This window comes from Xyrauchen texanus, unplaced genomic scaffold (genome assembly GCF_025860055.1).
Source record: "Xyrauchen texanus isolate HMW12.3.18 unplaced genomic scaffold, RBS_HiC_50CHRs HiC_scaffold_52, whole genome shotgun sequence".
Classification (NCBI taxonomy): Eukaryota; Metazoa; Chordata; class Actinopteri; order Cypriniformes; family Catostomidae; genus Xyrauchen; species Xyrauchen texanus.
In genome coordinates, this window is record NW_026266489.1 from 32,983 (window position 1) to 60,978 (window position 27,996).

Sequence of the window (27,996 nt, forward strand, 5' to 3'; positions counted from 1 at the left end):
GTCCAACTTGTGCTGATTTTTAATGGTGTTTGTCTTTTTCTGTGTTTATAATTTGGTTGGTCCGAATGATTGTGAGTTTGTCCTGAGGTCGTCTGATCTCACAGGGGACTCCTTGCCCCGCTCAGCTCTTGGTGTTTTAGGGCTTTATAATGGTATGTGTTGGGGTCGCTTGTTTTTAGGTGTTTCCAGAATTTGATGGCTCTTTTTTGGATGTTTAGAAGGAGAGGGTATTGGCCTAATTCTGCCCTGCATCCGTTGTTTGGTGTTTTTCTTTGGACTTTGAGAATTCGTTTACAGAAATCTAAATGTAGAGTTTCAATCGGATGTTTTTCCCAATTTAAAAAATCTAATTTGATAGAAGGACCCCACACTTCACTGCCATATAAAACAATTGGTTCAATTATTGATTTGAAAAGTTTGAGCCAAATTTGGATTGGGATGTCAATTTTGATTGATCTTTTTATGGCATAGAAAGCCCTTTGAGCTTTCTCTTTGAGTTCATTCACAGCCAGAGTAAAGTTGCCAGTTGGAGTTATTTTCAGGCCGAGGTAAGTGTATGTCTTTGTGCTCTCAATGGTTCTGTGTGAGAGTGTGAATGTGTGTTTTGGTCCCTGAGATCTGGAGTGTTTCTGGAACATCATGACTCTAGTTTTCTGGAGGTTGACGGTCAGGGCCCAGGACTGACAGTAACCCGCCAGCAGATTCAGGCTGTCCTGAAGCCCCTCTTTAGTGGGCGACAGGAGAACAGGTCATCTGCGTAGAGGAGACACTTTATTTCTGTGTCATGTAGAGTGAGACCTCGAACGGGAGATTGTTCAATAGTTTGTGCCAACCGATTGATATATATGTTGAAGAGGGTGGGGCTTAAACTGTCTCACTCCTCGCCGCTGAAGGAAAAATGTGGTTCTTTTGTTGCCAATTTTAACAGCACATTGACTGTGTGTACATTGATTTGATGACATCATAAGCTTTCCCCCCTATTCCACTGTCAATAAGTTTGAGATATAATCCTTCATGCCAGATTGAATCAAACGCTTTCTTAAAATCTACAAAACAAGCAAAAATGTGTCTTTTATTTTTATGTACATATTTATCAATGAGTGTCTGTAGGGTGAAAATGTGGTTTAAAATACTGCAGAACACCTTCCCCAGATGACTGTTCACACAGATGCCTCGGTAGTTATTAGGGTCTAATTTATCTCCACTCTTATAAATGGGACTGATGAGTCCCTGATTCCAGATCTCAGGGAAATGACCCACACACAGAACATCATTGAACAGTTTCAGGATCGCCAGTTTGAAGTTTTGGTCGGTGTGTTTCAGCATCTCGTTCAGGATGCCGTCCACACCGCTGGCCTTTTGGGGCTCGAGTGTTTCCCATTACCTTGTTCCAACTCTTTCATTGTGATGGGGAATCTAAGGGGCTTTGATTTGCTTTAATTGATCTTTCCATCAATTTTCATTTTTATTAATGATTTCAATTTGATTTTATTCACACACACACACACAGTCACACACACACACACACACACACAGTCACACACACACACACACACACACACACACAGAAAGGAAGGCTCAGTCACACACACTCATGTTGGTCTACCTATCATTATGAGGACTTTCCATAGACATAATGACTTTTATACTGTACAAACTATAGATTCTATCCCCTAAACCTAACACAACACACTTCTAATTACCAGTTTATAACCTATAAAATTGTCCTCGTAAATCACAAAAACACGCACACACACACACACACACACACACACACAGAAAGGAAGGCTCAGTCACACACACACACACACACACACACAGAAAGGAAGGCTCAGTCACACACACACACACACACAGAAAGGAAGGCTCAGTCACACACTCAGTTTAATAACAGATTTCTTTATTAAGATTGAAGGCTTCAGTTTACATTGGCAGTTTGGAGAGTGTTGACTGCAGGTGCACGGGGGTCCCGTGTTATTTTAAAGGGGGAGCTAATAACAACACAAGTACACATTGGATACTGATCTGTTCATAGGGTAGAAGTGTATTCATTGTTTAGGGTACAAGGTGAAGGGTTAGGGGTTAAGGGTCAGACTTAAGCCCAACCCTCTCCTTAAATGTAACTGTAAACAATGAACAAACAGGATCTGCTACCCTATCAGCAGACAAGTAACAACTGAATGTGTTTACCGCTGTTATTGTGTGGGAGCAGGTCATCAGTGCCCCCTTTAAAACACATGTGGGGGGGGGGGGCAATGTTTTGCCCATTCAGCATCAAACACCCTTTTTAGACATTTTCCTGTTTTTTTCATTTGGGTTATTTGTGCTGCTTTGGCTGTGACTTCTTTTACTCCCTGTTTGGGAACTGCTGCTCTGGTGAAATGATGCATCACTCTCTGTCTCTTCCGCCATCCCATACAAGCACTCGTTATTATTCAGAGATATCTCATCATTCAGACAGCGGATGCAGCCTTTTGTGGTGTATGTGTTGCAACGATACAATGGCACATGCTCCTCTATCCTCTGGAAGGCACTGAGCAGTTGGCTTCGTGTTGGCGGGGTAGGTGGAATGTCATGGACATTCAGCCTTTGTTTGATTACAGTTTCACTGAACTCCTGATCTCGAAGGTCTTTGATTTGTTTTTGTAGTTCTTGTTGTTTACGATTGTCCAGGTCTTGGTAGTAGATGTCCTGGAAGAGGAAAGCTTTTTTGTCTTTCCCCCACTCTTTGAAGGTCTCCAGCAGCTCCAGGATGTTGTAATTGTTCTTCTGCTCATTCAAGCACTTCTCCGTACAGGGGGAATCCTTGACAAAGAAGACGACACAGGAGTTAGTGTCCCATTTCTTTTTCTTGAGCTGAGTCAGCAGGCGGTGTTCTGCATGCTCTATGTTCTCGAGCGGCCGTGCGATCATCAGCCTATCCCCAATGTACATCCCGCCTTCTTTCTCCAGCTTGTCCTTGATGTCTTTCTCCAGCTTGTCCTTGATGTCTTTCTTCAGCTTGTCCTTGATGTCTTTCTCCAGCTTGTTCATGATGTCTTTCTCCAGCTTGTCCTTGATGTTATTGCCATTTCCGGTGAGAATCGTCTGCAGGTCAATGTCTCCGTTACAGTCATCATTACTGATGGAGAGGGCCACAGCATACATGGGATTATTCCCATTCATCATGTTTGGATACCTGAGAGAGAGAGAGAGAGAGAGAGAGAGAGAGAGAGAGAGAGAGAAAATACATTAATGCAGCAGGGGAGAGCAGAGGCGGCGGCAGCCGATTTTGCCGGGGCTTCAGCCCCGAATGTTTTGAGTGTAGCCCCGAATGTATTTTGAATAGTTCACTGACAAATATGAAACCGGACAATAGCCTATGTAAACCCCCGAAATCATAAGTTGCCTTATTTCATTGTGCTTTGGCTTTGCACATACTGCATACAGCCTGTACAAATAGACATAGGCATAATCTAGCCTATAGAATAAGTTCCTTTGCTGTCGGTAGCCAATGGGCGACTCCGTTTCTTCCTCTCTGTTGAATATGCAGCAGGTAGGGGAGGAGCTAACATCAACTAACGTTACTTAGTGGCGAGTTAACAGCAATTAGCAGGAAAGACAGCAAAAATTAAGCAAATGAGGCTTTGGGGATTTTTCCGAAAGAAGTCAGTGGGTAAGAATTCACATTTGATTTTGTCCTTAAAGTCTGAAGATCATCATCTAGCTGGCTTTCACCCACAGTAGGCTAAACCTCAAGAGTTGTAGCCTCTAACTTCCTTCATTAAACTAAAGCAGCTTGGTAGCTCTGAGGTAAGCGCGCTCGCCTCTCACGCCGGAGTCCGCGGTTCGAGCCCCGTTCGGAGCATACTTTTCTTGTTTATCAGGTGTTGTTTTCGCTAATGATAACCAATAAGCATTAACATAAAATATATGTGTGACTTGTTTTGTGATATTAGTTTGTGGTAAATATACACTTTGATTTGATTAAATGGTTTTGTAGAGAGTAGCAAAGATTTGCCAGATTCAGGCATGGAAACTGGTAACAATTAATAAGTCACTTTACTTTAGAGAAAGTTAAAAGTGAAACATTGTTTATCTCAATGATCCTAATGAAAGGATTTTGACAGATGAATTATTCTCATAGAGATGATGAGAATTATATACAGTTTGATGCCATAGTGTGTCAATGAACTTAGACTAAAGTCATTCATGTATTGCTTTAACTTAGGATCTTATACATCATTTTGACTATTTATGTCAAAAAATATAAATTATTTATATTCAATATTTTTTTACCTCACTTTACTCACTATAATATAACTCTTTTGTGATGACTTTATGTTAATGTAGATGAAAATTCAAGAATCATGATAGATCTTTGGGCAATCCCACTGATCTGCTCTTCCCAATACATTTTCTTCAATGGTATTGGTCCACAATTTGACATATGTAGCACTTGATGAATGAGTTGTTTGAAGCTGATTTGCAATAAGTTATGTGCTGTATCTGTTCTTTTGCATCACAGATGATTCAGGGAGGAGAGAGGATGTTGAGGATAGTACTAGAGTGGAAGATTTAGGAACTGTAGAAACAGGCCCAGCCAGAGCAAAACTCAAAGAATACCCTCTCACCAGCTTTGGACTACAGGGAAGTGGTTGCTAGTGTGAAAAAATAATTGTCTGGGCTAAGCCCCGGATGTCCTTCAATGCTGGAAACGCCTCTGGGGGAGAGAAAGAGAGAGATTCCGTTCAGCAGCAGCAAGTAAATGAGCTCCTGATTTTTTTTTTTCTTTTTAAATGTTGTTTTAGGACAAGACAGACAATCAGTTTTGATAAAACTCTATAAAATAAGACCTTCTGCGACATATTAACTACAAAAGGACATTGAATTGATCAAGAAAAATCAGCAGAAGACAACTAGCTGACAACCAATAGACAGAAGGCTTAAAGGTCCCACAACTGCCACGAGAGAGGAAAAGAGGAACTCCAAGTGAGTACACAAAATATCAATCAACAATCAACCACCTTTGTTTTGGAGAAAGATTTGCCCAAAAACTGTGATTTAATTAAGCTACAATATAAAGGCTAACTCCAGTAGATATAAAAATTCATAAAACAACAACAACAACAAACTGCCAGCAACTGTCAGAATATTTGAAAAATGACAGAATCAATCCCTGTAACATACCCATCCAAAGCTACCAATGAGATCCTAAAGAAAAAACATAAAGAAAAGCTCCTCAAGGACAATCCAGAAACCCTGTACTCAGACCTATACAGGAATGGAGAGGTCAGTAACATCATATTCTATACAGAAGACCCAGAAGCCTGGCACTCAGCAATCAGACATCATTACCCCACAGTAATTAGAAAGGGCATCAGTAATGGATGGAAACTACAGATTAACCCTCTGGGGTCTGAGGGTATTTTGGGCCCTGGAGAAGTTTTGACATGCCTTGACATTTGTGCTTTTTTCAGTTGATAAAAAACATATTAATGGCTAAAGTCTGATAACACTATATTCAGCACAAACTGGGTTACAATAATATGTGAGCAACATGTGTGTACAGGTTTGTATTTTTGAGAAAATAATGTTTATGCGTGGTTTTTGAAAAAACAAAAATTTTAAGTCACTGTAAGGTAAATAAGGTCATATATCACATACTAAACATTTGTCCACAAGACTTTTGAGAACTGGATCTTGTAGCCTAGAGTTTTTGCTACAAAATGATGTGAAAATCATCCTGATCACTCATTCATACAAAACAATATAGTCATTTAACTTTTGTGTGACAATTTTAGAGCTGAAGACACAAAGACCACTCCTCTGAGCTATCAATGAGGAATGTGACAGAGAGAGAATGAATGTGAGGAGACTTAATTATCAAAATCAAGTTTTAAGTTAAAAGAAGTAATCTGACTATACATTTTCTTTACATAAAACTTTACTTAATTTTAGACCTACACTACCATTAAAAGAAGTCTCTTCTGCTCACAAAGACTGGATTTATTTGATCCAAAATACAGTTAAAAACATTGTGTGAACTCATTTTACTTCAGAAATCATTATAATATGCTGAATTTCTAGGGCATATTTAAAGTGCATTTTACTCATTTAACCTGAACAGATATTTGCAAGCACAAGCTTTGTTGATGATAACGAGTCAGCATAAACACGTTAAAATATAATCTAACATTCATATTATTTTTATATCACATTACATATCATATTTATATCATACAGCATACAATGTAAATAACAAAATTTACATGTAACTAAAACTTGCCTATTAGGACATATTTCAAATGTCAATACTTTGAGTCCTGTCTGGAAACAGTCCCGCAAGTAAAATCTGTATATAAAATAGAATGTCAGCTAATGAAAACTCAATGACTTACTCGTCTGAAATTGTGTCCTCTGCTGCATCAAATCTCTCTTCAAAATACAAATGTTCATCGGAGTCCCGCTATTCTTGTTAACTCATCTTACATCCAGGAGTTTACAAGCATGCAGAAAAGTTTAGTTGTGTTTGTTTTCATTATATCTCGCAGTCGGGGGCGTGTACTTTTCCTTTGATCGCCTCAGTACATTAGCGTATGAATGGCGCGCTCTGCTGGTGGGTGGGATCACATTACAGATAATGAAGCTGTGCCAGAAAAAACGTCCAAATCGCTTTGTTTCATACAGATTACATTGCAGGAGAATATTTGTTTTACATTTGAATTGTTTTATTTAAAAGTAGACATTTTAAGCTTTCTTTAGACATATGTTTCATGTTTGTGTGAGTTTGCCGACCCCAGAGGGTTAAAGAAGGGGAGGATTCAGATTCAGATGTCACGATAACAGCGAACCTATATAAAAATGGGACTGTAATGATCCAGGGGAAGCTGAAACAATTTGAAAAGGATTTCCTGCAAATTAAAGAAAAAGCTCAGCTGAACAAGATCAGCCCTAATGCACAGAAGTGTGCAGAAGACCCCTCGACCTCCAACCATCAGTCCACAGCTGTGCAGTCCAGGCACGGCAGTGAGGAGATCTCCCTTCTACACAGCATCATCAGCGACATGAAGGAGAAGTTCAGGGAGATGGAGCTGGAGCTGGTGCAGCTGAGAGAGGAGATGCATAGAGTAGGGAAGGAGACTGATCCAACAGAGAAAGAAGCCGACTACAGGAAAGAAATAGAAATGCTTAAAAAAGAAACTCAAGAAATGAAAAAACAGGGAGAGGAGTACAGCAATCAGCTGTCTGTAGTGAGGGAGGAGATGAGAAAGCTGAGAGAGGACAGAGAGTCCCACATACAGCTGTCAGTTGTGGAGAAGCAGCCGACACAGAGAGGAGAACAGCAGAGCTCAGAGGAGCCTCCTCCTCCAGCGACCACAGAGACCCGGCCCAGCAGCCCTCCTCCAGCAGACTCCTACAGTCCATCACAGCCTCACATTATACTCCTCATGGACTCCAATGGCAAGTTTATCAATGAAAAGAGACCGTTTCCAAGAAAAAACGTCAAAAAAATTTGGTGCCCAAACACACAGAAGGCCCTGGAGCTCTTGTGTGAAGAGCAGCTGGGTTCCCCCAGCCACATCATCATCCACACCGGCAGTAACGACCTCCGAGCTCAGCGAGAGAGAGTAGCTACAGCTCTCATAAACGTGACTGAGAAGGCATCCTCCAACTTCCCCAACTCCAAAATCATCCTCTCCACCCTGCTACTGCGCTCGGACTTCCACCCAGACACCATCAGGCATATAAATGCTAGAGTATCCAGAGACTGTGCCCTAAAGCCCAATGTACACCTGGCTCAGCACCCCACACTGAATCTCAGCAGCCTGTACGACCATGTCCACCTCCACAGAAGGGCAGTCCCCATCTTTGCCAAAACCCTGAAGGACATCGCACTCAACCGCAGCTCCAGCGCACCACAGCGTCCTCATGGACATCCCATAGAGCCACTGCAGGGACACCCCTCAAAACACCACCCCCTCCACCACTTCAGCTCTGACAGGAGGAACCCCACGACAGGCTCTGTGTTTCCCCCTGGAACACACCACATGACCAGGCCTGAAGCCCCCTCGCCTTCTCATCCACGTGAACAGCAGCAGCAGCAGCTGGGCAGCCGGAGCTACGCTGAAGCAGCCAGCAGATCACTGACCCACTGCAGCCCCAGCACACCCTACAGCCAGCCGGCCTCATCGCCATCCAGAGACCTCACAAACATCCAGCACATGCTGACCTTGCTGTGCTCACATCTCATGGGTTAGTGACTCACAAAAAAAAAAAAAAAAGTAAGGAAAATGAAAATGTGTGTGTGTGTGTGTGTGAGAGTGTGTTTTATTTCTACTTCTTTTAAATTAGATTCTCAGAAATCTATTATTTATTATTCTTGAAAAAAAAAAAGTATGGATGTGTATGTGTTTATTTTATACTCTTTTTATATCAGATTTTTAGAAACCTCATATTATTTATTCTTCTTGAAAAAAAAGGGGAAAAGAAAAAAGGAAAAGGAAGAAAAAAAACAGTATATGTGTGTGTATGTATATATATGTATGCATATATATGTATATATATATATATATATATATATATATATGTATGTATATGTAAAATGAACATGATATCTTTGTATATTTATTTGACCTAATTTATACATTTAACTTATTTTCTTGGATCATAATATTTAATATATTCTTCTTGATTTGTCAATACTGATGTCTGTCTTGTTTTGAAATAACAAATGTGATTATCTAATGAGCTCATATTCCCTGAAAGTCACGTGTTGGAATATTCAAGGACTGAGGTCCTCTGTTTTTGGTATCAAGAGCCAACATTCAGACTTTAAAAAAGAAATCGAGAACTCTGACATTATAATCCTACAGGAAACATGGAATGTTAGAGATTTGTCCACTGGCTGTCCAGTTGGATTTAGGGAAATAGTCCTACCATCGACAAAACTAAGAGGGGTGACTCAGGGCAGAGAGTCAGGGGGAATGCTAATATGGTATAGAGCACACCTCATAAACTCAATCACAGCTATACAAATCGGAAAATTTTACATTTGGCTAAAAATCCAAAAAGACATTGTCTCCACAGACCGTCACATTTTCTTGTGTGCTATATACCTTCCCCCAGCTGAGTCCCCCTATTACAGTGAAGAAACCTTCTCCATCCTGCAGGAGGAGATCTGCCATTTTCAGACTAAAGGGAATGTGTTAATGTGTGGCGATCTAAATGCCAGAACTGGAAATGAACCAGACTTTGTCAACACACAGGGAGACAAATATATCACAAACACCAGCCACGCTCTGCCCTCATACCACCTAAGAAACAATTATGACAAATTAACAAACAAAAGTGGGAAAAGCCTACTAGAGCTCTGTCGATCACTGGGCCTGTATATAGTGAACGGCCGTATACGGGGAGACTCTTTTGGGTGTTACACCTTTAATTCCTTCTTGGGCAACAGTTCTGTGGATTACTTCATTACAGACATCGACCCAGTGCATCTCAGGGCATTCACAGTCAGTCCTCAAACATCTCTGTCAGACCACTGTAAAATTAGACTATATTTAAGACGAACTCATAGCAATGAATCACACAGACAGCCCTCTGATTTACTGAAGCTGCAACCACCCTACAATTGGACAAATAACAGCACAGAAAATTATCAAAATGCAATAGAAAGTCAAACGATCAAATTATTATTGGACAAATTCATAATGAACACATATTCACAAAATAAATTAGGCATAAATCTGGCACTTAGCGACATTACCAAAATATTCCACCAATCAGCATCCATGTGCAATTTGAAAAAGAAATCATCAAAAAGGAAACCAAAAAACACCAAAGAAATGTGGTTTGACAGTGAGTGCAAAAATATCCGAACTACAGTACGAAATCTTTCAAATCACAGAGATCCTGACAATGAAGAACTCCGCCATCAATATCACGAAGCCCTTAGACTGTACAAACAAACTCTAAGAGTACAAAAGGAAGAACACACAGAACAATTATTTCAAGAAATGGAGGAGTCAATAAACACCAGTAACTTCTGGAACAATTGGAACTCTCTCTATAGGCCACAACAGGAAGAACTGGCCATTCAAAACGGGAACATATGGAGGACACACTTTGAAAATCTGTACAAAACAACTGAAACAAATTCTGCTCGAAATGAATTAAAAACCAAATTAGAAATCCTGAAAGAAAAAATGAAAGACAATCAGAACCCCCTGGATTTCCCAATCACAGTAAATGAGCTGACAGATAGACTGCATGCTTTAAAACACAACAAGGCATGTGGCATTGATGGAATATTAAACCAAATGATCAAATACACCAACGACAAATTCAAAACCGCAATAACCAAATTATTCAACTTTGTTTTGAAAGTAGGATATTTCCCTGACACCTGGAACCAATGCCTAATTACACCAATATTTAAACAAGCAGACAAATATGAGCCAAACAAGTACAGAGGCATATGTGTCAATAGCAACCTGGGGAAAATATTCTGTTCGATTATTAACATAAGATTGCAGAACTTTCTCAAAACCCACAAAATTCTGGACAAAAGTCAAATTGGATTTCTGCCCAAACACAGAACGTCGGACCACATTTACACTCTTCACACGATCATTGATAAACATGTACACTAAAATAAATCCAAAGTCTTCTCTTGCTTTATTGACTTTGAGAATGCTTTCGACTCGATCTGGCACGAAGGACTCTTCCTAAAACTACTGGAAAATGGGATTGGAGGGAAAACATTTGATTTGATAAGCACCATGTATAAAAACAATACATGTGCTGTAAAAATAGGAAATAAGCGAACAGAATTTTTCTCCCAACAACGAGGAGTCAGACAAGGTTGCCCATTGAGCCCCACTCTATTTAACATATATATAAACGAATTAGCCAAAGCCTTAAATAAGTGCACTGCCCCCGGCCCAACCCTGACGCAATCAGAAGTGAAATGTCTCCTCTTTGCAGATGATCTCGTCATTCTGTCAAAAACAAAAGAGGGACTACAGCAGCTCCTCGATGTCGTAGAGACATTCAGTCAAACGTGGGCTCTCAAAATTAACCTTGCAAAAACTAAAATAATGATTTTTCAAAATAGATCCAGGTGTAGGGAAAATAAATCCATCTTTAGAGCAGGAAACCAAGTCCTCCAACACACCCACGAATACACATATCTGGGGCTAAAACTGAGTTCCACAGGGAACTTTAATCTGGCTGTGAATGAACTGAAGGCAAAAGCAATGAGGGTCTTCTACATGATCAAAAATACTATTCCACATGAAATTCCAATTCAAACCTGGCTAAAAATCCTACAAGCAATAATTGAACCCATTGCTCTGTATGGCAGCGAGATATGGGGACCTCTAAAAACCCAAGATTTTTAAAATGGGAAAAGAGGAAATCGAAACTCTGCATACCCAAATTTGTAAAAGCATCCTAAAAGTAAACAGAGCTGACACCAAACAACTCTTGCAGAGCTGAATTAGGACAATACCCCTATTGATCAATATCCAAAAAGAGCTGTGAAATTCTACCAGCACCTGAAGCGCAGTGACCCGAGCTCTTACCAGGCCGAAGCCCTCGCGTGTGTCAGGAGCAGAACCGGCCCCGAGCACACTCTCACAGCTGATGCTCAAACTACAGCCAGACCAGCACAGCACTATCTGGCCCAACCAAATTATACAATTACAAAAACTAAATTACATTCCCTATTGGAAAGATGCTACTAAATCACAAAAAAAGATGGAACTCTATTTAAACCTGAAAAGAGATTATAAACCAGCAGAATACCTGAGCTGTGTAAAGAAGCATAAAGTGAGAAAGACCCTGACCAGATACAGGCTGAGTGCCCACTGTCTGGCTGTAGAGAGAGAGAGTGTGTGTGTGTGTGTGTGTGTGTGTGTGTGTGTGTGTGTGTGTGTGTGTGTGTGTGAGAGAGAGAGAGAGTGTCTGAGTGCCCACTGTCTGGCTGTAGAGAGAGGACGGCACCGGCAGAGGTGGCAGCCCAGAGAGCAGAGACTGTGTGTGTGTGTGTGTGAGAGAGAGAGAGAGACTGTGTGTGAGAGTGTGTGTGTGTGAGAGAGAGAGAGAGTGCCCACTGTCTGGCTGTAGAGAGAGGACGGCACCGGCAGAGGTGGCAGCTGAGAGAGTAGAGACTGTGTGTGTGTGTGTGTCTGTGTGTGTGTGAGAGAGAGAGAGAGCAGAGACTGTGTTCTGGTGGAGACAGAAGAACACTTCCTCATACACTGTGATCACTATCACAGCATTAGATCGGACTATTTCACTAGATTCCAACAACTAGAACCAAATTTTATGGAATTACCAAATTCAGATAAATGAAATTATATTTTGGGAGAAAACTCCAGCTCAATCATAACAGCAGCAAAGTATGTAACAGCCTGCCACAAACTACGAGAGTCAGCCAGTGGACAAAACTAAGGTCTGAATGTTGGTTCAAAAGTTGTTTTTTTTTTATATATAAATGTATTCATGCATTTGTTCACTGATTAATTTTATTGATTATTTGTTCATTGCCTATGTAATGGCCAATGCTTTGGCAATACTGTACAAGTCATGCCGAGAGAGAGAGAGAGAGAGAGAGAGAGAGAGAGAGAGAGAGAGAAAATATATATACACATTAATACAGCAGGGGAGAGCGGGATTGGTTGTCACACTTTTTACTCTTTATTATTTTCTTCAATCTGGGACATTCTGTGAGGTTCTGTTCCTCGTTATATTGAAGAATAACTCTTCTGATACAAATTTATGTTTTTTATTTCACCATAACTTTATTTAAAAATAAATAAAACAAATAATTATCTAAATGTCATATTTGGAATAAAGTTTGTATTGTGTACAATGACAGAAAAAGTGTATTTTTACTTTTTAAGTGTTAATAATAAATATAGACCTCTATATATTTGAAATGTTGAACATTTCACAGCCTCCACAGAACCGGAGGACAAAACATGTGTAATATGTCATCATATAACTGTTCTTCCTATAGGATTTACATGTGACAACCTGCCCCAACTCAACTTTACATGAACATGTATTTCTCTCAGTACATCTGGTTTAGTTTTTACATGAATATCTGTTTCTATTAACATGGACATCAGTTCAAACAAACTCCAATACTACTAAGAGTTATAATTAAAGCTGTCAATCGATTAAAAATATTAATCAAATTAATTACATGGTGTCCTGATTGATTAATCACATATACAAATATTTGCTGAGAAAGCCCCTCATATAACAATAACTCAATATATAATGATGAATTAATAATACATAGTTATCTTTAAATATAATATATATATATATATAATAAAAATATATATTTAGATAATTAAAATGCATTACATTCTTGTGTCAGAAGAGTTCATCATTAATAAAACAATATAAAGCGTCTTTAGAATACAATGTATTGATTATTACCATATTATTGATCAGAAGTCAATCATTGACACACAGTTCACAGTAATCCATTACACAAGTGAATCCGTCAATCAGAGATTTATTATGAGGGCTTGTTTAATCTACACCTGCGTCAGACATGCGTGTGTTGCGTCATAAACATACATTATTAGTTCACCGTGTCATTAAATATAGTTTAATACTCAATCTTTAAACACATCTTGAGATCTCTTAGTTCAGATTTGCGCTCCTTCAAGTGTTTTGAACACAAGAATGTAACTCATGTTTGTGTTGTTCTGCTGAAGTGTTTGTTCACTGTATAAACTGAGTGTTGCTCACACAGCTGAAGTTTCACTTACTGCCCCCTGGAGTAAACAGGTGGTACTACAAGCATTTCTCAGGACTCTTCTGGTCCAGGGGCATTTGATTAATTACATACATTTTTTTAATGCATAATTTTTTGGTAAAATTAATCGCACGTTATTAACACGTTAAATCGACAGTCCTAATTATAATATAAATAACAAGATATATTTTTTTTACTTTGGGTATGAACATTTTTTAGGGTTTATGTTCAAATGACAAGATGGTTGAGTTCCAGACAATAGAAGACATATTTCAGTGTTAGTATCACCTGCCTGCACCATCTATTATTATCTTTATTATTATCCAGGGTGACTTACAATGGGTGTCACCATCTAGTGTCATAGTTATGAGCACTGTGACAACCAAAAACAAATCCCACAACCAATGACCTTTGGCAGCCCCCACCCCCCATTAACTGTTCGAATTGATTCTACTCTTAGATTTCAGCATCACATTTCAACTGTAGTGAAGTCTGTTTATTATCTATTATGGAATATATCTCAAGTCTGTTTGCATCTTGCAGATTTCTGACATATACTTCATGTGTTTGTTTCATGCTGTCAGCACTACTGTAATGCTCTATTGTCTATACTGAACACTGAGAAAGGGAGGAGCTCTATTGTCTGTACTGAACACTGAGAAAGGGAGAGGCTCTATTGTCTGTACTGAACACTGAGAAAGGGAGAGGCTCTATTGTCTGTACTGAACACTGAGAAAGGGAGGGGCTCTATTGTCTGTACTGAACACTGAGAAAGGGAGGAGCTCTATTGTCTGTACTGAGCACTGAGAAAGGGAGGTGCTCTATTGTCTGTACTGAACACTGAGAAAGGGACGGGCTCTATTGTCTGTACTGAACACTGAGAAAGGGAGGGGCTCTATTGTCTGTACTGAACACTGAGAAAGGGACGGGCTCTATTGTCTGTACTGAACACTGAGAAAGGGACGGGCTCTATTGTCTGTACTGAACACTGAGAAAGGGAGAGGCTCTATTGTCTATACTGAACACTGAGAAAGGGAGGAGCTCTATTGTCTGTACTGAACACTGAGAAAGGGAGGGGCTCTATTGTCTGTACTGAACACTGAGAAAGGGAGGGGCTCTATTGTCTGTACTGAACACTGAGAAAGGGAGGGGCTCTATTGTCTGTACTGAGCACTGAGAAAGGGAGGTGCTCTATTGTCTGTACTGAACACTGAGAAAGGGACGGGCTCTATTGTCTGTACTGAACACTGAGAAAGGGAGGGGCTCTATTGTCTGTACTGAACACTGAGAAAGGGAGAGGCTCTATTGTCTGTACTGAACATTGAGAAAGGGAGGGGCTCTATTGTCTGTACTGAACACTGAGAAAGGGACGGGCTCTATTTTCTGTACTGAACACTGAGAAAGGGAGAGGCTCTATTGTCTGTACTGAACACTGAGAAAGGGAGGGGCTCTATTGTCTGTACTGAACACTGAGAAAGGGAGGGGCTCTATTGTCTGTACTGAACACTGAGAAAGGGAGGGGCTCTATTGTCTGTACTGAACACTGAGAAAGGGAGGGGCTCTATTGTCTGTACTGAACACTGAGAAAGGGAGGGGCTCTATTGTCTGTACTGAACACTGAGAAAGGGACGGGCTCTATTGTCTGTACTGAACACTGAGAAAGGGAGGGCTCTATTGTCTGTACTGAGCACTGAGAAAGGGAGGGGCTCTATTGTCTGTACTGAACACTGAGAAAGGGACGGGCTCTATTGTCTGTACTGAACACTGAGAAAGGAAGAGGCTCTATTGTCTGTACTGAACACTGAGAAAGGGAGGGGCTCTATTGTCTGTACTGAACACTGAGAAAGGGAGGGGCTCTATTGTCTATTGAGGGGCTCTAGTGTCTGTTCTGAACACTGAGAAAGGGAGGGGGTCTATTGTCTGTACTGAATACTGAGAAAGGGAGCGGGTCTATTGTCTGTACTGAACACTGAGAAAGGGAGGGGGTCTATTGTCTGTACTGAACACTGAGAAAGGGAGGGGCTCTATTGTCTGTACTGAACACTGAGAAAGGGACGGGCTCTATTGTCTGTACTGAACACTGAGAAAGGGACAGGCTCTATTGTCTGTACTGAACACTGAGAAAGGGACGGGCTCTATTGTCTGTACTGAACACTGAGAAAGGGAGGGGCTCTATTGTCTGTACTGAACACTGAGAAAGGGAGAGGCTCTATTGTCTGTACTGAACACTGAGAAAGGGAGGGGCTCTATTGTCTGTACTGAACACTGAGAAAGGGAGGGGCTCTATTGTCTGTACTGAACACTGAGAAATGGACGGGCTCTATTGTCTGTACTGAACACTGAGAAAGGGAGGGGCTCTATTGTCTGTACTGAGCACTGAGAAAGGGAGGGGCTCTATTGTCTGTACTGAACACTGAGAAAGGGACGGGCTCTATTGTCTGTACTGAACACTGAGAAAGGAAGAGGCTCTATTGTCTGTACTGAACACTGAGAAAGGGAGGGGCTCTATTGTCTGTACTGAACACTGAGAAAGGGAGGGGCTCTATTGTCTATTGAGGGGCTCTAGTGTCTGTTCTGAACACTGAGAAAGGGAGGGGGTCTATTGTCTGTACTGAATACTGAGAAAGGGAGCGGGTCTATTGTCTGTACTGAACACTGAGAAAGGGAGGGGGTCTATTGTCTGTACTGAATACTGAGAAAGGGAGCGGGTCTATTGTCTGTTCTGAACACTGAGAAAGGGAGGGGGTCTATTGTCTGTACTGAATACTGAGAAAGGGAGCGGGTCTATTGTCTGTACTGAACACTGAGAAAGGGAGGGGCTCTATTGTCTGTTCTGAACACTGAGAAAGGGAGGGGCTCTATCGTCTATACTGAGCACTGAGAAAGGGAGGGGCTCTATTGTCTGTTCTGAACACTGAGAAAGGGAGGGGCTCTATCGTCTGTACTGAATACTGAGAAAGGGAGGGGGTCTATTGTCTGTACTGAACACTGAGAAAGGGAGGGGCTCTATTGTCTGTACTGAACACTCAGAAAGGGACGGGCTCTATTGTCTGTACTGAACACTCAGAAAGGGACGGGCTCTATTGTCTGTACTGAACACTGAGAATTGGACGGGCTCTATTGTCTATACTGAACACTGAGAAAGGGACGGACTCTATTGTCTGTACTGAACACTGAGAAAGGGACGGGCTCTATTGTCTGTACTGAACACTGAGAAAGGGACAGGCTCTATTATCTGTACTGAACACTGAGAAAGGGAGGGGCTCTATTGTCTGTACTGAACACTGAGAAAGGGACGGGCTCTATTGTCTGTACTGAACACTGAGAAAGGGACAGGCTCTATTATCTGTACTGAACACTGAGAAAGGGAGGGGCTCTATTGTCTGTTCTGAACACTGAGAAAGGGAGAGGCTCTATTGTCTGTACTGAACACTGAGAAAGGGACGTGCTCTATTGTCTGTACTGAACACTGAGAAAGGGAGGGGCTCTATTGTCTGTACTGAACACTGAGAAAGGGAGGGGCTCTATTGTCTGTACCGAACACTGAGAAAGGGACGTGCTCTATTGTCTGTACTGAACACTGAGAAAGGGAGGAGCTCTATTGTCTGTACCGAACACTGAGAAAGGGAGGGGCTCTATTGTCTGTACTGAACACTGAGAAAGGGAGGGGCTCTATTGTCTGTACCGAACACTGAGAAAGGGAGGGGCTCTATTGTCTGTACTGAACACTGAGAAAGGGACGGGCTCTATTGTCTGTACTTAACACTGAGAAAGGGAGGAGCTCTATTGTCTGTACTGAACACTGAGAAAGGGAGGGGCTCTATTGTCTGTACTGAACACTGAGAAAGGGAGGGGCTCTATTGTCTGTACCGAACACTGAGAAAGGGAGGGGCTCTATTGTCTGTACTGAACACTGAGAAAGGGACGGGCTCTATTGTCTGTTCTGAGCACTGAGAAAGGGAGAGGCTCTATTGTCTGTACTGAACACTGAGAAAGGGAGGGGCTCTTTTGTCTATTCTGAGCACTGAGAAAGGGAGGGGCTCTATTGTCTGTACTGAACACTGAGAAAGGGACGGGCTCTATTGTCTGTACTGAACACTGAGAAAGGGACGGGCTCTATTGTCTGTACTGAACACTGAGAAAGGGAGAGGCTCTATTGTCTATACTGAACACTGAGAAAGGGAGGGGCTCTATTGTCTGTACTGAGCACTGAGAAAGGGAGGGGCTCTATTGTCTGTACTGAACACTGAGAAAGGGAGAGGCTCTATTGTCTGTACTGAACACTGAGAAAGGGAGGGGCTCTATTGTCTGTACTGAGCACTGAGAAAGGGAGGGGCTCTATTGTCTGTACTGAACACTGAGAAAGGGAGAGGCTCTATTGTCTGTACTGAACACTGAGAAAGGGAGGAGCTCTATTGTCTGTACTGAACACTGAGAAAGGGAGGGGCTCTATTGTCTGTACTGAACACTGAGAAAGGGAGGGGCTCTATTGTCTGTACTGAACACTGAGAAAGGGAGGGGCTCTATTGTCTGTTCTGAGCACTCAGAATGGGAGGGGCTCTATTGTCTGTACTGAACACTGAGAATTGGACGGGCTTTATTGTCTGTACTGAACACTGAGAAAGGGACGGGCTCTATTGTCTGTACTGAACACTGAGAAAGGGAGGGGCTCTATTGTCTGTACTGAACACTGAGAAAGGGAGGGGCTCTATTGTCTGTACTGAACACTGAGAAAGTGAGGGGCTCTATTGTCTGTACTGAACACTGAGAAAGGGAGTGGCACTCACGTGTTGCTGATGTATGTCCAGATATTTTGGAGTTTCTGTGGGTTTAGAATAGACTCCACTGGTGCAGTCAGGCCCCACAGAAATAGGAGGGGAAGAAGAAGAGACATCCCCTGAGAGAGAGAGAGTGAGAGAGAGAGAGAGAGATTATAATCATATAAAACATTAGATTATAGTAGCCTGTATAAATAGCAGTGTCCTATGCTCTATATCTGCACTGTGACCCTGCCCAAGGCATGCAAATTTGGGACACTTGCACCCTGCCAAGAAATCATATGCAGCATTTTTTGACATCACACGGGGAAAAATAAGAACGTTTTTAATATTCTATATTTTACCAGTGTAGAAATGTAACAACATTCTGAGAATTCTTTTTTTTTTCCTGATGCGACATCATGAAGCATTCCATAGAACTTTGATAGAAACCAGGAATTAAGTTGCTAGTTTTCAAAAGACATGCACCTTATTTGGTAAATGACTCAAATTAAACTCCAAGAACTTATTTTGGGGCATAACTGCACACATCGGGACAATATTTTAAGATATTTAGCTCACGAGAAAGGAGTATGTGCTCGTTAGATCACAGAACATTCCAAAAGAGGATAAGATAAGAGAAACTAACAGCATCATGGACTATTAGAGCGTGTGGTGTTCTTCTGTGGTTAGCACACAGACAGACAGATACATACACAGTTATCAAATCGAATCACTTTATTGTCACACGACCATGTACACAAGTGCAACAGTAGGTGAAATTCTTGTGTGCAGTTCCGAGCAACATAGCAGTCATGACAGTGACGAGACATATACCAATTACAGTAAACAACATACTTACACAACACAATTTACATATCAAATGTACACATAATTACACAACACAATTTACATATCAAATGTACACATACTTACACAACACAATAATTATATACAATGTACAGTAAACAATACGCACAATATAGAATACACAATATACAATAAGTAAGAGTATATGAAATATATATAAGTAGTTGAATTGAGGAGAATATGTTGACAGTCCAGTGTGAGATTATAGATGAATAAAGTGCAGTGCTAATTATTGATCCTGATAGATCAAGTGTTCAACAGTCTGACTGCTTGAGGGAAGAAGCTGTCATGTAGTCAGCTGGTGCGGGTCCTGATGCTGCGATACCGCCTGCCTGATGGTAGCAGTGAGAACAGCCCATGACTCGGGTGGCTGGAGTCTCTGATGATCCTCCGAGCTTTTTTCACACACCGCCTGGTATATATGTCCTGGAGGGAGGGAAGCTCACCTCCGATGATGTTTCTGGCAGTTCGCACCACCCTTTGCAGGGCTTTGCAGTTGTGGGCGGTGAAGAATTAAAAGTGGAGGTCCGCGCAGTGAGTGCCGCGCGAACATCGCGGTTAACCCATGGTTTCTGGTTGGGGTAGATCTGTATTGTTAGATGTCAAACTAATGTCAAACTAAACACAGCATGTACAATTTAATATTTCTCACACTGACAAAGAATAATTTTTATATGCTTGCAATCATTAATTCTGTCTCATAATAGTGCAAGAGGAAGAATGATGTAATCTAGCAGGGGGAGGGATGTGCACATTTTAAATGGCCGGACTAGAGGAGACTCTCTAGGAAGATTCACCTTCAGCTCTGCTCGGGCTGCAGTGTGGTGGACTATTTAATAGCTCAGATACACCGCAGCTTGTTCCTCGGCCACTCCTCCACCCTCTATCGGACGAATCCACGCCTCTCTGGGCGGATCAGAGGCAGTCCTCCAGCCCCTGGAATGCCCCGCCGCGTTATCGGGGAACATAAGGGGTCTCCCTCGCCCCTGGCAGCGGTTCTCCCGCTCCAGGCGGTCGCCAGTGAGCCCCTTCCCGCTTGCGGTCGGTGGTCTTAAATCCCGTTGCGTTTCAGCGGCCGGTAGGCGACTCCTGCGCCCCTGGCAGCAGCCCTGACCGCTCCAGGCGGTCGGTTAAGAGCCCCTTCTCCCTTGCGGTCGGCGGCCATCGTACTCTTTCAGGCGGCTGGGCTCCTCGTCCCCCGGCAGATGGCTGCGGCTGCTCCGTTGGTGTGGACGGTAGTGGTGAGAACTCTACTACGGCATATCCCTCCTCCTTCCCGGGTTTCCGGCACCAGTGTAACAGGATCAATGGAAAGGAGGAGGCGAGAACCGGCTTTTCAATATAAATAATAGTTTAATGAGAAACTTAAGACAACATAAACACACACATGACGGACATGTCCGTAAACGATCTCTCTCTCCTGCATGATCCTCTGCAGTCGACCCTCACAGAGGCATAATTAGCCTAATACGGGACCGGGTGTGTAGGATCACTACCAGGCCCCGCCCTCCGCCACAGTGTTCTATGCAAATAGCAGTTATTGAGGTAGCAGACAGTTATAAAGTGACCATAATTAAAGTGCAACTGTGTCAAACCAGTCTCTGAGTAGGGAGGAGTCTGATGGCTTGGGGGAAGAAGCTGTTGCACAGTCTGGCCGTGAGGGCCCGAATGCTTTGGTACCCCTTGCCAGATGGCACGAGAGTAAAGAGTTTGTGTGAGGGGTGTGTGGGGTCGTCCACAATGCTGGTTGCTTTGCGGATACAGTGTTATTTGTAAATGTCTTTGATGGAGGGAAGAGAGACCCCGATGATCATCTCAGCTGTCCTCACTATCCTCTGCAGGGCTTTGCCCAAACCAGGCAGTGATGCAGCTGCTCAGGATGCTCTCAATAGTCCCTCTATAGAATGTAGTGAGGATGGGGGTGGGATGTGCTTTCCTCAGCCTTCGAAGAACGTAGAGACGCTGCTGGGCTTTCTTGGTGATAGAGTTGGTGTTGAGGGACCAGGTGAGGTTCTCTGCCAGGTGAACAAGGAATTTGGTGCTCTTGATGATCTCCACAGAGGAGCCGTCGATGTTCAGCGGAGAGTGTTCACCTTGTGCTCTCCTAAAGTCAACAACCATCTATTTTGTTTTGTCGACATTCAGGGATAGATTGTTGGCTCTACACCAGCCCGTTAGCCGCTGCACCTCCTCTCTGTATGCAGACTCGTCATTCTTGCTGATGAGACCCACCACGGTCATGTCATCGGCGAACTTGATGATGTGATTCGAGCTGTGCATTACTGCACAGTCGTGAGTCAGCAGAGTGAACAGCAGTGGACTGAGCACACAGCCCTGGGGGGCCCCAGTGCTCAGTGTGGTTGTGGTGGAGATGCTGTTCCCGATCCGGACTGACTGAGGTCTCCCAGTAGCCCCATACAGTTCACAGAGTGCTTCCTTAGTGTTAGCGCTGGGCGGAATGTAAACTCTGGTTATGCAAACAGTGGTGAATTCCCGTGGGAAATAAAAAGGTCTGCATCAAACAGTCACAAGCTCCAACAGCGATGAACAGTAGCTAGAGACTAGCATAGAGTTATTGCACCATTCCATGTTGATGTAAACACACAAACCACCACCGCGAGTCTTACCGCAGAGAGCTGTATTTCTGTCGGCACGAAACGAGGCGAGCCCGTCTAGCTGAATGGTGGTGTCCGGAACTCTGTCGTTGAGCCATGTCTCCATGAAAACAAAGACGCAGCAGTCTCTAAACTCATGCTGCGTAGCCTGCTGGAGTCGGATATAGTCCAGTTTATTGTCCAGGGAGCAAACATTTGAGAGCAGGATAGACGGGAGAGCCGGCCGGCTAGGGTTTGTTTTTAGCCTAGCATGGACCACCTCCCTCTTGCCGAGCTTCCGCTTTCTCGCACACCGCTTATAAATTCCTCTCCCCCGGCCACCGGCATCAGGTGACGCCGAGGACTGGAGGCCTGGTCTCCACAGCAAGCAGAGTATGCATAGCGCCTCCTGCAGTTCATCATGCAGCTTGGTTTTTGCATGAGTCTTATATTTTAGTAGTAGTCCCCCCATATGCAGGGGACGGAGTAGCCCGGCCACCTCGAAGTGGAGGAACGGCCGCCAACCACGAGGGGAGAAGGGGCTCCTTGCCGACCACCTGGAGCGATCAGGGCTGCTGTCAGGGGCGGGGGGAGACCCCTACCAGCTGCTAAACGCGCCGGGGTCAAGAGAGGGCCGGGAGCGCAGAGGGGCTCCCAGCCGACAGCCTGTAGTGGGAGAACCGCTGCCAGGGGAGACCCCTTATGTTCCCCGAGAACACGGCAGGCTTTTCGTCCACCGGGGGACTGCTGCTGCCATCCGTTAGAGGGTGGAGGAGTGGCCGAGGACCAAGCTATGGCGTATCGGAGAACCGGCAAGTAACTTTTTTTCCCTCTCGCTCTCTCTCTCTCTCTCTCCGCATTGGCCTTTTCCCTCACTTTTAAATTTTACAGTGTTTTTTTTGATAGGGTTACTAAACTGTTACAGGAAATACCCCCTATTTTAATCATTGTTTCCCTCCCCCATCCCCTCCCATATCCAGGAAGGCGGGGATGACCTGCTGGTAGATGGGGCGTAAGGCACGCCCTCCCCCAGGGAAGGAGGGGTGGGGATGTACGTCTTGCCAGGGGCTCCCCAGCCTGAGAGAACGAGGGAGGACTGTGACAGGGCAGAGGGCGGTGCCGGGTCATCCTCAAGGGAGGGGATTTGCAAGCGGTATACCCTGCTGAACTCCTCGTCTTTCCAGCCAACCCTGCTGTTGAACACAATATCACCGTGCAGCTGCGTCCAACTACAGTTTCACCTTCCAAAATGGTCAGAAACCTAGGGGTAACCATCGATAACAAGCTAAATTTCACAGACCACATCTCAAATGTGCAAGATCATTTGACTGCAAGATCATGTAGATTTACACTCTAAAATATCAGGAAGATAAAAACTTCCCTCTCTGTACATGCCACACATCTGCTTGTTCAGTCCCTTGTCATAACTAGACTGGACTACTGTAACGCTCTCATTGCAGGCCTTCCTGCATGTGCTATTAGACCTCTCCAAATGATCCAGAATGCAGCAGCACGTCTGGTCTTTAATGAACCAAAGAGAGCACATGTTACACCACTCTTTGTCTCTCTCCACTGGCTGCTGGTTGATGCACGTATTAAATTCAAGGCTCTGATGCTGCATACAAAACATTCACTGGGTCTGCTCCAGCATACCTAAAATAATTTCTTCAGAACTACACTCCCGCCAGAAGCCTGCGGTCAGCTAAGGAACGTCGCCTTGTCGTACCAACACAAAAGGCACCAAACACTTTCCCATACATGCAGTTTCATCATACCACGTTGGTGGAATGACCTTTCCAAATCCACCCGTGAAGCTGACTCACTCTGTATCTTAAAAAATGGCTAAAAACACATCTTTTCCAAGACCACTTCACCAGTCACAAAAAAAAAAGATTAATGATTGTTGCACTTAAATCTGTTTTGTATACTATTCTGATGCTAGTGAAACTTTGTAGTATGGCACTTTTCGTACCACTGTCTCCTTAAGATGATTCACTGTTTTCCTCTTTGGATAAAAAGCATCTGCCAAATTAATAAATGTAAATGTCTTTAAAGTCCATCCTATATTAACTGCAGAAGTTCACATAGATGCAATTGTCCTTGTTAATTGACTGATGAAGGGTTTTTTGGCAATTAATAGTCTATGTATTCCATTTCAAGAGTGTAGTCCATCAATAGGCCGAGGTGATGCAGGCAGAGGTCAGTGAGGTGCATCGCAGTTCAACCTGGCCGGTAATTTCAGTGAGTACTCAAATGGAGCTCCCCGTAGGCCCCGATGGACCTCAGAGAGGTCCCACAAGTGAACGAGGTGTGGACTGTGGGGGTTTAACCTCTTCGCACCTCTCAGGAACCTGACGATCAAGTCGTGCTTCCCCAAATACTTACCGTCTACTTCAAGGTGGAGGGGGACAGCCGTCTGATCCAACATCGCATCGGGAGGAACACCACTTAGTAAACAGATGCCATTTCAGGTCATACAGGTGCCTCGTCGGGGAGCCCTGGCCTGAGTGATTGTGTCTAACACTGCAGGTGGCAGGCCCAGTGGCGCAGGAGAGATTTATTAAGGGGGGGGGGGGCAAACTGTGAGCAAAAATTCTCAACTTTTAGGCTCATAACTATTATTGACAAGTTATTTATGTAATTTGTGTTTGGATTAACATTCAAAAAGACTTTACAGGGCATGCCTACCAACAGTAACTAAGAATGGTGGGGCATTGAATAGCAGCCTATAGTGGACCAATGCTGGTAGCCTCATGATGGTTGTCAAAGTAGACAAATAAGTGAATGTAACTCAGGTTATGCTACATTAGACGTTTTAATAATAAGAAGAATACTTAAAAAAAATAAAAAAATCTAAAAAGTGGGGGGGACGATTGAGTTCCCTACAAAAGTGCGCCCCTGGGTAGGCCACTTAAGTCTTCCGTGTCCCGTGTCCCAGAGGTGTGGTTGCGGGTGCCAGATGGTGGCCCGTCCCTGAGGATTAAGGTCCTTCTTCAGGGGAATTTGCCAGGGGGGCTGTCGTGAGGAGCGTGAGCTCTGAGAACCAAGTCTGGCTGGGCCAATCAGGAGCCCCTAAGAGGACCTGCTACTCATCCTCACTGACTTTGCACAACGTCTGTGGAAGTAGGCTCAGTGGGGGAAACACATATTTGCACATCCCCAGGGGCCAGCTGTGTACCAGAGAGTCTGTGCCAAGAGGAGCCTCAGTAAAAGAGTACCAGAGCGGGCAGTGGTAGGATTCCCGGGAAGCGAACAGGTCTACCTGTGCTTGAACGAATCGACTCCAAATCAGATGGATCACCTGAGGGTGGAGTCTCCACTCTCTGAGCGTGACCTGCTGTGACAGTGCATCCGCTGTGCTGTTGAGGTAGCCCAGGATATGAGTGGCACGCAACGACTCGAGACGCTGTTGACTCACCTGAGGATTGCTGGGCGAAATACTCTATGGTGTCGCCAAATAGGCCAACCTGGGAGACAGGGGGAATCAAGGAGTAGTGCCTTGTCAGCCTCCTTTGACTTGACCAGGTTGAGCCAAAGGTGGAGCTGCTGGACCACCAGAGTGGACATGCTCTCCGTGAGTGCCACTCTTTTAGAAGGGAAATACAGTCAGGTCCATAAATATTGGGACATCGACACAATTCTAATCTTTTTGGCTCTATACACCACCACAATGGATTTGAAATTAAACTAACAATATGTGCTTTAACTGCAGACTTTCAGCTTTAATTTGAGGGTATTTACATCCAAATCAGGTGAACGTGTAGGAATTACAACAGTTTGTATATGTGCCTCCCACTTTTTAAGGGACCAAATGTAATGGGACAGATTAACAATCATAAATCAAACTTTCACTTTTTAATACTTGGTTGCAAATCCTTTGCAGTCAATTACAGCCTGAAGTCTGGAACGCATAGACATCACCAGACGCTGGGTTTCATCCCTGGTGATGCTCTGCCAGGCCTCTACTGCAACTGTCTTCAGTTCCTGCTTGTTCTTGGGGCATTTTCCCTTCAGTTTTGTCTTCAGCAAGTGAAATGCATGCTCAATCGGATTCAGGTCAGGTGATTGACTTGGCCATTGCATAACATTCCACTTCTTTAACTTAAAAAACTCTTTGGTTGCTTTCACAGTATGCTTCGGGTCATTGTCCATCTGTACTGTGAAGCGCCGTCCAATGAGTTCTGAAGCATTTGGCTGAATATGAGCAGATAATATTGCCCGAAACACTTCAGAATTCATCCTGCTGCTTTTGTCAGCAGTCACATCATCAATAAATACAAGAGAACCAGTTCCATTGGCAGCCATACATGCCCACGCCATGACACTACCACCACCATGCTTCACTGATGAGGTGGTATGCTTTGGATCATGAGCAGTTCCTTTCCTTCTCCATACTCTTCTCTTCCCATCACTCTGGTACAAGTTGATCTTTGTCTCATCTGTCCATAGGATGTTGTTCCAGAACTGTGAAGGCTTTCTTAGATGTTGTTTGGCAAACTCTAATCTGGCCTTCCTGTTTTTGAGGCTCACCAATGGTTGACATCTTGTGGTGAACCCTCTGTATTCACTCTGGTGAAGTCTTCTCTTGATTGTTGACTTTGACACACATACACCTACCTCCTGGAGAGTGTTCTTGATCTGGCCAACTGTTGTGAAGGGTGTTTTCTTCACCAGGGAAAGAATTCTTCGGTCATCCACCACAGTTGTTTTCCGTTGTCTTCCGGGTCTTTTGGTGTTGCTGAGCTCACCGGTGCGTTCTTTCTTTTTAAGAATGTTCCAAACAGTTGATTTGGCCACACCTAATGTTTTTGCTATCTCTCTGATGGGTTTGTTTTGATTTTTCAGCCTAATGATGGCTTGCTTCACTGATAGTGACAGCTCTTTGGATCTCATATTGAGAGTTGACCGCATCAGATTCCAAATGCAAATAGCACACTTGAAATTAACTCTGGACCTTTTATCTGCTCCTTGTAAATGGGATAATGAGGGACTAACACACACCTGGCCATGGAACAGCTGAGCAGCCAATTGTCCCATTACTTTTGGTCCCTTAAAAAGTGGGAGGCACATATACAAACTGTTGTAATTCCTACACCGTTCACCTGATTTGGATGTAAATACCCTCAAATTAAAGCTGAAAGTCTGCAGTTAAAGCACATCTTTCTGCAGTTAAAGCACATCTTGTTCGTTTCATTTCAAATCCATTGTGGTGGTGTATAGAGCCAAAAAGATTAGAATTGTGTTGATGTCCCAATATTTATGGACCTGACTGTATACTCTTTTAGGCTGCTGAAGCACCCTGGGGCGTTCTCTGCACTCAACCAGTGCAAGAGGGGGAGAACCGCTGTAATGCGCTATAAAACCAACAACTTTACTGGACTCAGAGATGAATTGATAGTAATTCAGCTCAGTGAATACAACCACTCGGCTATGAATTTGTCTGAATGTGGCTTGCATTTCCAGCTCCTTATATACCCGTATGACCAGGGGAGTGGCATGCAAATTCCACTCACCAATTTTCATTGGCCTTTCCTCATTGGCTCCCAGGAGCGACCCCTAGTGTCAGTACATCGACACAACCTTGAGTAAGTGACAAAGTGTAATCTGATTCATCAATGGTTTTATTTATCATCATTACCTCGATTGATATTGCCACCTTTAAGAAACAAAACAGCTTCTTAAGAATTAATCCATGAATAAAACCCATTTAAAAAGTGTGTATACATGATATGAATAGTGTTAGTTTGTGGAATAATGTTGGAAAAATTATGAGGATTGTATTTATTTATTTTCTTGAAAACTCATTTTTATTTTTAAAAGCATTTTTTTATATATATTTTGAAAAAACAGGATTACCTGATATTATTTCAGATTATTTTTTTTTTTTTAAATGTTTGAATTTTGAATTTAATTAAAAAAAAATTAACATGAGACTGTTGACTTCTGAAAACATGAGTGTGGACAGCAGCAGTGTACTTACAATGATTGAGAGTTTTACAGCAGTCCGGCT

The 27,996-nt window shown here is 43.1% G+C and overlaps 1 protein-coding gene across 1 annotated transcript; it reads right to left on the reverse strand.

The window, feature by feature from the left end:
* Positions 1-1,921: 1,921 nt before the first annotated feature.
* On the reverse strand, positions 1,922-27,978 carry LOC127642221 (uncharacterized). The gene is made up of 4 exons (XM_052124889.1): positions 27,967-27,978; positions 27,625-27,642; positions 18,553-18,662; positions 1,922-3,178 (listed from the first exon to the last, which is right to left on the reverse strand). The coding sequence occupies exons 3-4, from the start codon at positions 18,657-18,659 to the stop codon at positions 2,275-2,277; spliced, it is 1,011 nt and encodes a 336-aa protein (XP_051980849.1). The 5' UTR covers positions 18,660-18,662; positions 27,625-27,642; positions 27,967-27,978; the 3' UTR covers positions 1,922-2,274.
* Between the last annotated feature and the right edge of the window lie 18 nt (positions 27,979-27,996).